This window comes from Seriola lalandi, unplaced genomic scaffold (genome assembly GCF_002814215.2).
Source record: "Seriola lalandi dorsalis isolate HSWRI2012SDOR001 ecotype SW California unplaced genomic scaffold, Sedor1 jcf7180002054953, whole genome shotgun sequence".
Taxonomy (NCBI): Eukaryota; Metazoa; Chordata; class Actinopteri; order Carangiformes; family Carangidae; genus Seriola; species Seriola lalandi.
This window is the reverse complement of record NW_019525504.1, coordinates 1,392,059-1,406,458: the sequence shown is the minus strand read 5'-3', so window position 1 is coordinate 1,406,458 and position 14,400 is coordinate 1,392,059. Positions and strand designations below refer to the sequence as shown.

At 39.3% G+C, this 14,400-nt stretch overlaps 2 protein-coding genes across 3 annotated transcripts; one reads left to right on the top strand and one right to left on the bottom strand.

Annotated features, from left to right (window-relative positions):
* Positions 1 to 2,192: 2,192 nt before the first annotated feature.
* Positions 2,193 to 14,358, bottom strand: tedc1 (tubulin epsilon and delta complex 1). The gene is made up of 11 exons (XM_023394704.2): positions 13,872 to 14,358; positions 12,950 to 13,034; positions 11,869 to 12,083; positions 11,617 to 11,754; positions 10,141 to 10,209; positions 9,546 to 9,632; positions 9,066 to 9,197; positions 6,988 to 8,494; positions 5,933 to 6,114; positions 3,383 to 3,520; positions 2,193 to 2,535 (listed from the first exon to the last, which is right to left on the bottom strand). Exons 1-8 carry the CDS (start codon positions 14,010 to 14,012, stop codon positions 8,180 to 8,182), a joined length of 1,182 nt encoding a protein of 393 aa, XP_023250472.1. The 5' UTR covers positions 14,013 to 14,358; the 3' UTR covers positions 2,193 to 2,535; positions 3,383 to 3,520; positions 5,933 to 6,114; positions 6,988 to 8,179.
* On the top strand, positions 3,476 to 7,168 carry pth2 (parathyroid hormone 2). Of its 2 annotated transcripts, XM_023394706.2 has the most exons (4): positions 3,476 to 3,559; positions 5,552 to 5,656; positions 5,927 to 6,106; positions 6,991 to 7,168. In XM_023394706.2, exons 2-4 carry the CDS (start codon positions 5,553 to 5,555, stop codon positions 7,166 to 7,168), a joined length of 462 nt encoding a protein of 153 aa, XP_023250474.1. In that variant the 5' UTR covers positions 3,476 to 3,559; position 5,552. The 2 variants fall into 2 exon arrangements, with proteins under 2 accessions (XP_023250474.1, XP_023250473.1); XM_023394705.2 differs by lacking the exon at positions 3,476 to 3,559 and having other exon boundaries at positions 5,496 to 5,656.
* Positions 14,359 to 14,400: the final 42 nt, after the last annotated feature.

Here is a 14,400-nt window from a genome sequence, read left to right as displayed (position 1 = left end):
CAACTCAATGACACATGAGGGAACATGATAAAAACATAATAAAAACCTAATTACACACAAGATGGACACCAGCTATAACTAAATGTTAAGCAGAATTAACTAAACCCCAGCCTCAGCCTCAACCACACCAACTCGAAAACAAATGATCAATAGAACAGAAAACTGCCTCTGTAACCTGACAGTGTTAAAATGTGTGCACTCCAACAATGTGTTGACTGCAGATGTTGATAACAAACCAATGAGGTTAATTAGAAGGATTGGAATAATATTAGTGGTGGTGGCCATGACAGTGTGTGTCAGCTGAAGGTTTTATGAGACCCGACAGACCAGGATGTGGTTTAGAAGTATAGAAGGAAAACATGTCGACATTACACAAGCTCTATGTACAAGAAGGAAAAGTCAGCCACAAGAATGATCCAGACGACCGCCGTGCACATTGGCTTTAAAGGCATCAACAGGCTTCAGATGAAGTGTTTGGTAGACAGAGTCTGAAATTATAGACTTTGTCACACACAGGCAGAAGAAGGCAACGGTACCGACAGGGAACAGGCAGATCTCAGATCTCAGGAAACAGGTAACAGAAACAGTCTCTCTCTGAATGGCAGTCAGGTAAATGCTGGTAAGTAACTCACTGGGGAAGAAAACAAACTGGCAAAGTGCAAAGGGACACACGACGTAAATATTGTTGGGAATAACGAGACACAGGTGAAACACATTAGGGAGAACGCAGGTAATCACACGGGAGGAAGTAAAGACACAAGAGGGAAACTACCAAAATAAAACAGGAAATGACAAGACAGACATAAAACACTAAGGCCTGGGGACCGTTGTGAAAGGAAACATGACGGAAAACTATGACGGCAAGCTTTTCACCCCTACATCACAAGCGCTGCCACTGCAGTCATATATTACATCCATGTTAGTCTGTACCACTGGACCACATGACACCAGGACTAATAACTGTCTCACGCTTCATGTCCCTCCAGTTCAACCTGGACTCACTAAAAAGCATTTAAAATGAATTCATTGGTGTTTCTTGGTCATTTTAGATTCTTAATCTCTGACCTTTTAATCTCTTTGTACTTGTTTTAATTGATGTTCTTTTTAACTGGTATTTTATCTACTCCATATCATTGTGAAAGAGGTGCTTTACCATCAATGATCTTCCAGTTTAAATAAAGACATATATATGTATATATATATATATAGATGTCATACGAGCTAGCCACAAACATGCTACACCCCTAATCCCATGACTAAAATAGAGTTCTACTCAAATGTAAAGCTGAAGCTTTTGCTCACTACACCAATGTCTCTATCACGCAGCAGCGGACAGTACTGATGGTCGGGGGTGTCGACAAGCTTTAACGTCATTTCCAAATGAAAACGTAAACTATCCGGTGATGAGGGCAGAGATGGGAGTTGACCATGTTTGCAGTGTGTGGTGACTCAGACTTTGTGTCTGAAGCTTGTTATCCTCTTTAAAAATCAGAGCGCTGCAGAGCCATTGTTAACACCAGCCGCTTCCTGTCTGCACGACATTATTTCCGAGAAGAACCGTAATGAGGTCCTTTAATGGTAACAAGCATCCTGTACGCAAACAAACTCCGCAGAATCCCTCCACGAATTCACCTCTCGTCTGGTTTCAATTTCAGTAGGCATCCACGCGGAGAGAGTGTTTCATGACCTAGGGCCAAAGTATCAAATATACACATCAATGGACACATCCAATTTTGTTTTAACCACTTCCTGTAAAGCTGATGTGTGGACGTGGACGGATTCTTGATTCTGACACACTAACAAAGTGTCTTTATACGCCACTAAAACGGATTGTCCAGGAAACGTTTAAAGCACAGCACTGCCCCACTTCAGAGCATCATGCTCTGATGAAACCTCTCTACCTCATTCGAAATGAAGCTGAGCTGATGAAGACGACATGATGGAACACCAACTGACCTCCAAGTCTATTCTTTGTTATGAATCTCTCATCTTAGACACATTATTAAGTCACAGGCTACTGTCCCTGCTTTCAAGTCTCTCAATCTCCAACCATATCAATTCAAACAGGTCTGGTGTTGTGTTAACTGACTGCTGCTACAATGGAAAACAGTGTAGGTGCGATCAAGGATGGAGAAGTCCTGAAAAACTGCCATGAAAGTGGCAACGAGCATGGATGTCTGCTGATACTGATGTCAGTGGGATAGATCATTTATTTACAATTCATTATTTTCCGAAGACATTCACAGCTGATATTCAGTACAACATCACGACCCTTTATACAACAGTTCTCTGAGCACCATGTTAGTTAAATTAGCAACAACAGATTATGATTTGTTTGTTTTTTTCATCATTTATTTGGCAATGCCAACACAAATAGTTCTTCAACTGGACTGATACTGGACTGTTGCTAAGCAACACATAAACATTTTCCTGACCTGCACAGTGCACACTAGCTTGCTACTTTGTCTTTGTCCTTTGGTGTGCACTGAAGTATCCAGGCTTCTTCCCTTCACCCTCTTCTGGTTAATAGAACACCTGTGAAGCGGAGTGATACATGTAGTTAAAAGTCCCAGTCCAACACAAACATGACTCCATAATAATTCTACAAATAGTCAATCTGCCATATCAAGTGATCAAGGCGAGGATGTCAGATAGTATCAGTGTTATTGATCAGTGTTATTGTTTGCAGCTGGTTTCCACTGTCCCCAAGTCAGTCAAATCACTCACTGCAGGCTGAATAATCTATTGATTTCACATGATTTTTTATTATGGACAAGTCAGGTAAATCAAGTAAGATTATTTATCATCAAACACACATGGATTTTTTTTTTCTCTGCGCAGACAAAGTGAGATAGTGATGCTTTAGTCTTAAAGAGAAACATCCAGTGTTTGGTTCATCTCTCACCAGGTATGAATGAACTCACTCACACACACACACACACACACTCCCCCACACAAACACTATAATGATTTTCAGTAATAAGATGCGGGGCTCTCTACCTCAGCACCATGACTGATAGTCTTTGAAATGGGACACTAACAAGCTAACAACACTTCCACTAGGGTTTTCCCTCTCGCATGCTCACATGCAAACTCAAAGTTGGTTTGATCTGGTGCAGGGTGTGTACGCCTGTGTGTGTGTGTGTGTGTATGTGTAAGCGAGTTAGGGGGGGTGGGGGCGTTTAGGTGGATGGAGGGTTGAAGCTCTCCAGTGCAGGGTATATATAAGTATGTAAGACAAGAAACTGGTGGTTTTCAACCACTGTAGATGTGCACGCAGAACAGCAACACAAAAAAGTGGAAATCCAAGTTTTTATCGAAACTTTTTTGTGTTTAGAGACAAAAATAGAAAAAAAATATAGTAGCAACAAAAAGCAAATACCTGACTTCAGAGAGTCATTTCTGCTGCTGTGGTTAGTTCCTTGGCGGTGGTGGTTCTTCCGGCAACATTTCTCTGCTTGGATGACGGCTGACCTCTGACCTCAGAAGTCCAACTTGATAGTCTGCTTCCTGGTGTAAACTATCAACAGACAGACCAACGCATCCGCCTGAGAAGCAGGTAAGAATCCAGCCAACTGCTGGCCCACTAACAACTTGAAAAAAAACTCTGCGTATCAAAGTGTTTCGTTCAGAAGCCGAGAGAGGCCATAATCACAAATATTTTTTTTCATCTCGCCATATCAAGATAACAAAGCTCGTTATCCCAAGATAACGAGATAATTATCCCGTTATCTCCAGATAATAACGCTTGTTTTCTCACATAATGACTTTGTTAATCAGAGATCAGATGCAGATGGAAACTTCTGCAGCTGTAAAGTGAAAACGTCAGGACGACACATTGATCAACGCTTCAGAAAACATTTCAATCAACAGCAGAAATCTGACTGTGTCTTTTCATACAAGATAATTTTCAGATCCTCATCAGCTAACGAGTTACTAAGGATTGTTGGTAATGAAGATTGTTGCTAAGAAGGAGTGTTACTTGCAACTTAGTGTATGAGGTTCAGTGAAACTAATTTCCTCGTTATTTCGGCATAATGAAAGATCGTTTTCTCGGGATAACGAGCTTTGTTATCTTGAGATAATGAGTTAAAAAATATTTGTGTAAAATACATCAGTAAATTGTTTTTTCCAAGTGACTCAAGAAAGCATTTACAGATTTTTCATTTGTTAATGAAGAATAACACTGTGACTATGACTGAGCATGCACTGGACAAACAGGCTGTGTATGTGCACTAACGTTTCTCATGAAAATGTTTGAACAAATCACAAATGTTAAAAAAAAAACTGAATTACACAGAAATTATGAAATACTTTATGTCAATTGTTTTTACTCTATACAATTAATGTGTTAAATATACAAAAACAAACTATATTTTTATATATATATATATATATATATATATATATATATATATTGCATGGTAAGTATATTATGTGATTACATGTGTTTGAGAAACCCCTTAAAAATGAATTATACAGAACATTTCATAAAGTGTTCTGCTGAGAAATAAGACAAGAAACTTTATTCTAATGGAGGGAATTCTCTTTATAAATGCTAGTGGTAAAAAAAAACAACCTATATGGCCTTAAAAAGTGAGTGCAGACACCAATCAGGGTCACGACCTTGTCTTTATCTATCTGGCGGTATTTGGTAATGTGCAGGTTTATGGGAGAAAATGAAATGGAAGACATTTAAAGAAATATATTTCAGCACTTAATGGACATTTTGCTGGTTTGCAGTTTCTTTTTAAATATAAATTGAGCAAAGAGTTGTCCGTTTCACACACAGCCTTGCACTAGGGAGATGGAAGGGTAAAGTCTGATGTGGACCTTTGCGTTCTCACACACAGCTCCTCCTGCTAAAGTCTGGAAAGTTCAGGGTGGCAGTGCATGTGTGAAAGGAGCTTTATGTTTAGAATGTATCCATCATTTCACACTCACATGTGGTGGGAAGACCTCTGCTTTATTTTATAGGAAATATTTAATTTTATAAATACCCGAATGTCCTGTACCATCAGTTTTTATATTGGAGTAACGGCCACAACTTTAATGCGAGGCATCGAGAGGTTGTTTCTCACTTCCTGTCTCAAAAACGGATGCGAGGTATTCGTCCGTTCTGTACAAAGGAATGAAAACATGGAATGGTTTGCCATCAAATATTTCCCACTTACCAACTAAAAGTGTTTTTAAAAGGAGTTTAAATATTTACCAACTGTTTAGATAAAGTGTGACTTGTCATTGTTGTTATTATCGTTATTAGTAGTTTTACTGTTGTTTGTATTTGTGGTTATTTTCTTTTTCCCTTTGTCTTAGTTTTTAATATTGTGTTATCATTATTACTATTATTATTATTATGTTATTGTTTTGCATTATGACATCATGTTTATTTGAGCGGACCCCAGGAAGAGTAGTTGCTACCTTTGTAGTGGCTGATGGGGATCCAAATAAATAAATAAAATAGAAAAGACCACATTTGACAGTCATACTGAGAACTAGAAAGGATGTTATTTATATATTTATTTATCTATGCATCTATTTTTTTTTTTAGGATGTCTGAACAACCAGCTTTCCCCCATACGTCCTTCCTGTTGCTTTGCATTCTGGGTATGACTTTGGTGACATCCGGCTTCCCTCAGCCTCGACTACCTCTCAGGTGGTTACTCCCTGTAGCTGTTATTGGTAAACTGGTTCTGGGTAACCAAGACCTGAACTAACAGACCAAAGATCTCACTGAAAGTCTGATTTTTATTTCTTCCATTTATTTCCTTCCTTATTTATATATTTCTGAATCATATAATCTAATATGATAAATGTGGATTAACATACTTCAGATTTTGTATTTAAAATTGAACTTTCTCTGCTGGACTGGAAATATTGTAGGATCCCCCAAGAAATCAGCGTGTGTCGTCTTATCTGTTTCCAGACGTACTGACGACTCAGAGGAACCTAAGCGAGACGACTGGGATGTCCTCTTCCCCTCCATCTCTCTCCGTGATTGGAGCATTCAAATGATGTCAGCGCCCAGCCTCGGAGCAGCAGCCGACAGCAAGGCGGGAGTGATGAGGGAGGCGTGGCTCTTTGCCCCAGAGAGGGCAGCGGCGAGGTAACTGTCTGTGCAGTGAGGGAGAAAGCTAATATGAAGTTCCAATCAAATAGAACTGAACAGTGCAGAAGTGCAACGTCACATCACATGTTATAAAAACCAATCTCTTGTTTCATATTCTCTGGTAAATGATTAGACCGTTTAAGTTAAAATCATAGTTTGACAATTTTGGAAATATGCATATTCAATATCTTGCAGCTAGGACCTAGCATCCAAACACATGCAGCCAATTCAGATTTGTGGATGGCATTTGCAACCCACCTGCCGATTTTTTAGCAGAAAAAAAAATAATAATAAGGCCCCAGCAGCGGGCGACTTTACTTGGACGCCTAATTAAAGTAAACAGGATGTGCCTGACCACTGTTTGGAGTAACACAGCAAAGGGTCTGATGCTTTTGTTGATTTCAGTTTTTGATTTTTAATAAATTTGCAAAAAATTCTAAAAACATGTTTCACTTTATCATTGTGGGTTATTGGTTGTAGACTGATGGGCTGACGGAAAAACAGCAATTTGATCCATTTAAAATGAAACGCAAATCAAAGAGTGAAGGGGTCTGAATACTTTCTGAGAGCGATGTATTAGTGTGGTACCTGGATTGTTTTCTTGTCACTAATCTGGAGGTCCTGGACTATCTATTAAACTATTAATGAATCTAATCAAACTCAGTTGCCTCTTTTAAATCTCTTCTTAAAACTTACTTTTAGCATTTGGCTTTTTCTTAACCGCTGGCTTTGCTGTAACTTTTACCCTGTTTTTGTCAATGTTTGGCATCTTAATTATTTGCTTATTGCTGTACTATTCATTTTAATTGTGAAGCACTTTTTAACTTGGTTTTGAAAGGTGCTATACAAATAAAGTTTATTATTATCATTATTATTACCAGCATGGAGAGAGCGTGGCCTGCTGAGTGGTCGTCTCAGGGAGCCGGGATGGTGAAGAGGAACATGGTGGTGGCTGATGATGCCGCCTTCAGAGAGAAGAGTAAGCTGCTCACCTCCATGGAGAGGCAGAAGTGGCTCAACTCCTACATGCAGAAACTGTTAGTGGTTAATTCTTCATGATGATTTAGTCTTTACAGTCCTTTTCCCATTAAATGGAACCACTCTCTGAAGCGTACACTGGCAAAAAGCCTTTTACAGGGATACACCAAGTCTCTGCGTGATTGATCAGTCAGTCAACTTACCAGACAAGAAGATTGGGTAGACATTAAAACTAACTTCTGTATCATTAGTGCTTCAGTCTAGCCTCTGAAATTTAAATTCTGTTTCAATTTCTTGTGGTACTTTCACTATTTTATTCCAATCCTCCTGATTTCCCAAAGGATGGTTACACAAACACTTGGTGTTATTCAATTTGATGAATAAATAAAGACGCAGAAAATGTTTCCAATCACTGTAGCTTGTGTTTGAATTTATTATTCTAATAATCTCTCTTCTTTTACACACTCCAACCAAAAATCTGGATGTAAGTGTCTGCATTTGAGAGAAAATATTCCACAGGTGTGCAACTCTCATTGCATGAATTCACATCCCAATTTGCAGATGTGCACATTTTTGTCCATAACTTCACATTATTTGATACAGGTGTGTGAATGTGTTCTGCACCTCATTCACTGCAGCAACTCTAGAAAAAGTCAAGTCAATTTTTATTTAAATAGCCCCAAATCACAACAGAAGTTCTCTCAAGTTATCCTGAACATGTGAGCTGATGAGTTTCTTAATTTGTGATGCGTAAAATAGGATTTAGGCACAGCGAAGCTGTAACAGTTGTATTCAAGTTAAATTTTTTGATATGGGTGTGTGAATGTATTATGCACCATAACATGGTCCATTAAGAGAAAAGTTAACCAGCAGTCACTTTGAAGCTGCTGCTCTGTCGCTAAAATCCTTATTTTATAATATAAATTAAAGACAGGACTGAGCTGTGATTTTGTCTCTAGTTACATGTAAAACGATCACTCAGAGAGAACGTTAGAAGCATAGACACTGTCTCATAGACAGGTCCTTATAAATTTGACAAGAGCATCTCATGTACTATTGCAAAATGTAATTGTCCAATTAAAAAATAAAAATCTACGGTGGTATCAACACCACTTCATCCAGTCCACCAATCATTTCCTGCAGCTGCATCCTGTTGGCAAGTCTCTGCTTGTCCCTCCTCTCCAGCAGCAGAGCCTCTGTCTGAAGAAGCAGCTGTGCAGCCTGAGACGCTGGGAGTTCATGTGGAGCCTCAGCCCTGCCACGGTGCCTCTCTGCTGGGTAGCTGCTGTGTCTGACAGGCCTCTCAACCTGGAGCCTGACTCGGTGGGCCTGGAGGAGGGAAGGCAGGGAGGGGAGAGGAAAGACTCCTCTGTCCTCAGTATCCCCTCCTTCTCTCCTCTGTCCTTTCTGGTACATAAGATGAAGAAAATTACACAGAAACAATGAGTAGGATCACACAACTATCATTATGATATTGGTCTGATCAAAGATCATCTGTATTGATGAAAAAAAAGTGTGAATGTGCAGAAATTATGGTCAACATGGAGTAGAGTCTCAAAAGGAATGTTTACAAAACCTTGTGGAATAAGGCTGTTTTGTATGACGGAGTATAAGGGCCACATCTGGCCCATTCCAGTCTGGAATTTCGTGAATAAAGTCATAATATTAGGAGAATAAAGTTGTAATTTTCAGAACAAAATCATAATATTTCAAGATTGAAGCGATAATTTTAGGTTGCGTACACTTTTAAACTGTAGATAAGAGCTAAAATAGGCGTTTCCTCCCATTTCCATTCTTCATGCTAGCAGGGCTAACCATGTCCTGACTCCAGCGCACTGCTGAACACACATATGGAGTTCATATCAACCCTCTCATCTCTTTCTGGGAAGGGAAGCAAGTTAGTGTGTTTACCAAAATGCTGGACAATCTTTTTATTTTATTTTACACGAACATGTGTCTGCATGTGTGCGTCACACACCTTTGTTGTGGGCAGTCTCAATAGCATGTCATCCAATTTCTCAAGCCCCTCGTTTCCATGGTGACACACGTTGGGTGTATGTGTTGGCTTCTTGACAACAGGATCTTTCAGATCGCAGTCCATCACACTGTCCTGCACATACACACACACACACACACACACACACACACACACACACACACACACACACACACACACACACACAAAATGATCATCACATTTCTTTACACACATGGCTGCTAGCATTCACTGGCTGTAGAAACTGTAAACCTGGGTCAGAGAGAGAAATATGTCAGTGTGAAAGTGCAGATTTTTGATAATGAAAAATGCACAGATTTCCATCCTTTTGTTTGGGCAGGATACTTTGCCACATCAAGGAATGTGCACCTAATCTTTGGGAGTTACAACCCACAATTTTGGAAATCACTTCAGTGGTGAATCATGCTCCTGTTTTCTTGTACGCTGTTGTTTCTAACTCACCATCCAGGTCCAGAAGACTTTCTCCACCTGTTTCCAGTTCAGATATGCTTCTAGGAGGTCAGAGAGCTGCTGCATACGCACACAGTCCTATTTAACATAGAGACACATACACACGTCACAATATATTTTAAAAGACACACGCATTGCGTAAAGGCAGAAAGTAGACATATTTATGGATGTGAAATTTGGCATTAAAAATTAACAACATAGGCTTGCAACTATTAAAAATAACAGAGTAAATTCACCTTACTGGTACAAAATATAATATATTATTTATATTAGTCTCTAGTTGTAAAGCTGTAAATTATTGGATAGACAATTCTCACTAAACTGTTTAATATCACTTAAACTAAGTTTTCACTGTCAAATGAAATGTCACAGCTCGTCCTCTGACTAATATCAAAAATCTGGGTATAAAATATTAAATGAACAACAAAGACAACAATAAAATAACATGTTATTTTCTCAGCAATTACTAAAACCATATTTATTTTCTGCCTAGAAGGCACCAAGTTGTAAACAGCAGAAAACTGTGTAGTTATCTGACTATAACTTTATTATATTAATTCATTTTTATAACAACACACACACTTACACCGTTCATCGCTGTAGAGCTTCGATCAGAGGAGGCAGATACAGTGGAGGGGAGACTGGCAGAAAAAACCTGAGGAGAGGTTTATTGCTTAGTTAGAGTTAAACATCACCATTTGTTCAACAGATAGTCACTTAGTATACTTCTATGATTTCATACATAAAAGTAGTTGGGACAGAAACATGGGTCGTGGCAGTAATCAAAGAGATTTAAAGAATAACTCCAGGACTCTTGAACCATATTTCCACATGTTTTTGGGCGTAAATGAATAAAAAATCTTTACAATTGATGCAATCTTAAGCAAGAACAGTACACCTGAACAGCACACCTGGCAACTGTGAAACGTTATACCTGTAGTGTAATCAAACGGAGCGTTTATCCATGCCAAAGTACCATGCACTAAAAGTACTTGTTTTTTTCCGCTGACAGTTTCAGATTGTTATTGTATGTCTGACAACATTGTGGACAGGATTCCTGCAGAGATAGACCTTTTTCTAAAACAGTAAGATCCTTTTTGTTCAACCAGAAACCGCTGTTATATCCCTCCGCCACCAGACTCCTTTAACAAAGCCAGTCATTTTACCTCGGAGAACACAGGAGTTGCTGGTGTACCACTGCCTCGATTGGTCGGCTTGTTTGTGTTATTGTGTGACTTAAAGTTTTCACCGTTCAGTATTGCAAAGATCTTTGTCCCTATCAATCATTCAGATGAGTGTAAATGTGCCAGTTCGGTCTTATGGGGAGTTTAAATTGCTGAGGTCAAAAGGTCAACTTGCTATTGTTTGTTATGGACACTAATGTCTCAAGTATGTCTCCAAAACCTCTAGTTTGTTGAACTTTGAACAGTGTTTCACATGGAAATACAGAACAGCTGTGGAGGATCAGGGATGTCACAGGAAAAAAGTAATAAAGCATTTCCTATTTCATAATTTAATAGGCATTAAAAATAGGAATTGTAAAAAAAAAATGTATAAATGAACTGTTAATCCATCAATAAATAGTTAAGATTTAAAAATGAATTTACGAAAACAGCATAAAACCCTCATTAAATAAACTATTTATAAATACATGTTCACGAATAAGTAATCCGATTTGAAAAAGTAATTGAAAAAGCATTTTAAAATGGGAATACATTCCTGGTTTCCCTTTTCAATTTCCATTTCCTTCTTCCGGCCCCTTTTCCCATTACTTCCTTCCTGGACCTTCAGTGGTAAAACCAGGCTAGACAATCCCAACTGTAACAAGCTCTCCGACTGGTTGGACAGCTTACCAATCATATCATATCCATAGACTGGGTTTCACCAATACCAAATATTTATTGATGGATTAATCATTAATTTATAAATTCTTTTTGCAATTCCTATTTTTATCATTTATTAAAATAGGAAAGTAAGGAAATGCTTTATTACTTTTCCTGTGACATCCCTGGTCCTCCATAAACAGCAGCGTGTGGACATCAAAAATAAGGGATTTTCTCACAGCATGAAGCAACCGAGTCCGCTCCTCTAGCATGCACAGCAGGATCCGCCCTTGGTGTCTCAGACAGCCGACGAGCCACTGAAGTCTCCGCAGGGAGGCCGAGTCTAACTGGAGCTCATGAGAGACCTGAGTGTTCACCTAACACACAGGGACCGAGGTTAGGGATATAAAAGTATAAAAATACAAATATAGAAATACTAAATTAGGTCCATTACTCTATGATGGTGTTAATGGTATATGTGTGATACTTACAGGTATAGATGCAAGTAGTGTTTTGTCTAGTTGTTGCACTCGCTGTGTCAGCAGTTTCTCTATTGCTCCTGTAGCGAGCAACCAGCCTAGAGCTAGGAGGAGATCTCTGCTGGAGAAACTCCTTCCCTCCTCTCCTCCCTCACTCCCATACATCCAGTCAGCATGGCAACCAGTCTGCCACAGGCCAGCAGCCACCAGCTTCCTGAGCTCCAAGTCTGTACACAGACAGAGGACAACACATTCTGTCACTCAGCAAGTCAACACTTTTTCACCCCTCATGAGATAGGGAGACAGGGAGACAGGGAGACAGGGAGACAGGGAGACAGGTAGAGAGATCGATAGATAGATAGATAGATAGATAGATAGATAGATAGATAGATAGATAGATAGATAGATAGATAGATAGATAGATAGATAGATACTTTATTTATCCCCCAGGGGAAATTCATGAGGTAAGTGCCAGGAGCAGCACAGCATCTAAACCATGGGTACATGATGGTGCATTAAGTTAGCAAAGAAGTCACAACATGTAGAAAATGCTGAACAGATTTGTATCACTGCACAGATCCCTTTGTAGGTTTGTTTTATACAAACACATTTTGAAAATGTAAAGATTGTATATATAAGCTCGCTAGTTAGTTTGATGCCAGTGTTGAAGGCATCGCAGCAGTGGCAGCATGGGCTAATGATTGTGGCTGGATTGTGTTTTTCTCATGGCTCTCATGTACACAAGGAAACTTTATTCAGTTGTGCTTCTCATGTGTTTAAAGGTCACTTTCACTGGGCTTTGTAAGACCTTTGTGAGAACACTCAGGGAGAGGGGAGTCGGGCCGAGGAAACGCTTGCTTTGGTCTGAGAGGTTGGTAGTCTGACATCGATTGTATAGAGAACCTTTATTTACAAAATGTTTTCCTTGTCTTTTGAGTGACAGGGTGGATATGTCATGCTTGACAGAGAAGGTTTTGAAATAAAAATGTACCAGAAAATCCAAACTAACCAGCATTTGAAACGCTTCTTCAAACGCTCAGCTGAGCTGAGAGAATCAATGTGCTACAATAACAAGAACAAAAATTCAACTGACCTCCTCTAGGCTGTGCGCTGGCTTCAGAGGAAACAATGTCAGTCCTCTGAAGGATGTTGGCAAGGAGCTGCCAAAATTGACCTTCCTGGAAAACAACAGCAAACACAAAGATTACTATATGCAGTGGCAAGAAAAAAATTTGTGAACCCTGTGGAATTTCATCTGTCCTGAAATATCGTCAGATCTTCATGAAGTTTAAGTTATGAACAAACACAATCTATTTTAACAAATAACACAGCAAATCAAATAAATCACTGTATAGTTCTTGTCCATATTGAAAACATCATTCAGACATTCACAATATAGAACAAGTATGTGTACCTCTCGACTACTGAATACTGAACTGGAGCCAGTGTTCCAGTCACTGAACACTGGAGGTGTGGCTAAGCGCCTCACCTGCCTCACAAAAAAGATCTCAGAAGACTTGGGGTCAAGAATAGTTGATTTGCATAAAGGTGAAAGGATTGCAAAGTTATCTCAAAGAGTTTAGACAGTTTACAAACTGTCTGTAAATCGAGATGATTTAGTTCTATGGCTACACTAGAATTGGTCGTCCTGCTAAGGTGACTCAGATCACACTTCATGACCAATCAATGCAGAAACCAGATAATTCCAAAGGGTTCACATAGTTTTTCTGTATGATGAGTCTATTAGGAAGCATTCTGAAAGCACAGGAGAATGACATGCACCGCTTTATTTCCATTGACTGAAAGCTGCTTTTCAAAGTAAGAGCACTTCATAGAAATATAGTGAAGTAAACATTTATCTTTCAACTGTAGTAGAGTAAAAGTCATAAGTTTCTGAAAAAATACTCAAGTACAGATACTCGAAAAATTATACTTAAGCACAGTACTCAAGTAATTGTCCTTAATTACTGTCCACCCCTGGTTATTCCCGTCCCGACAACAGATGATGAACGTACCACCTCGTTTCCACCGAATTTAGCCCGTCTGAATGTCTCCGGTGCGGGGACAGCCTCCAGACCGGTGGCCGTTAGCAGTCTGCACAGAGCCCCTATCACCTGCTTCACCTCCACACTCACAGAAGCTTTACTCCGCTGCATTACGACCACTGAACACTACACACTCGAAACCAAACTGTCCATCCACCACTATGTACTTAGTCCGATAGACATTTTCACTCCCTTTCAACCGCTAGGAAGTTGAACTGTGTGCTGCACAGTTATAAGTTAGCATCTTTGCACCAAAAGTCGATGGGTTTCCTGAATGTGTTTTTTGGTTAGATTACTAAAATATAGTCTGTGAATAACACAAGCCCAAGACATTTTCACGTTTAAGTCTCCTACATAAAATACGTCAGTAAACACCCCAGTCCTTTTTTAACCTCTTACACGTCTTAAAATAGACGGTTGCTAACATGTGGCTAAATGAAGTTATAGAGGTTGTAACTTCCGGGTACGCAGCCGTTGCCAGTTTTTTTCCCATTGCTTT

Excerpts from the sequence above, each read along its gene's own strand:
- pth2 (XM_023394705.2), top strand. The coding sequence starts at position 5,505 with ATGTTATTTATATATTTATTTATCTATGCATCTATTTTTTTTTTTAGG. Across the intron at positions 5,657-5,926 it reads CAGCCTCGACTACCTCTCAG|ACGTACTGACGACTCAGAGG; the intron begins GTGGTTACTCCC and ends ATCTGTTTCCAG. Across the intron at positions 6,107-6,990 it reads CCAGAGAGGGCAGCGGCGAG|CATGGAGAGAGCGTGGCCTG; the intron begins GTAACTGTCTGT and ends TATTATTACCAG.
- tedc1 (XM_023394704.2), bottom strand. The coding sequence starts at position 14,012 with ATGCAGCGGAGTAAAGCTTCTGTGAGTGTGGAGGTGAAGCAGGTGATA. Across the intron at positions 11,755-11,868 it reads CACTACTTGCATCTATACCT|GTGAACACTCAGGTCTCTCA; the intron begins GTAAGTATCACA and ends CCTGTGTGTTAG. Across the intron at positions 9,198-9,545 it reads AAGTCTTCTGGACCTGGATG|GACAGTGTGATGGACTGCGA; the intron begins GTGAGTTAGAAA and ends GTGTATGTGCAG.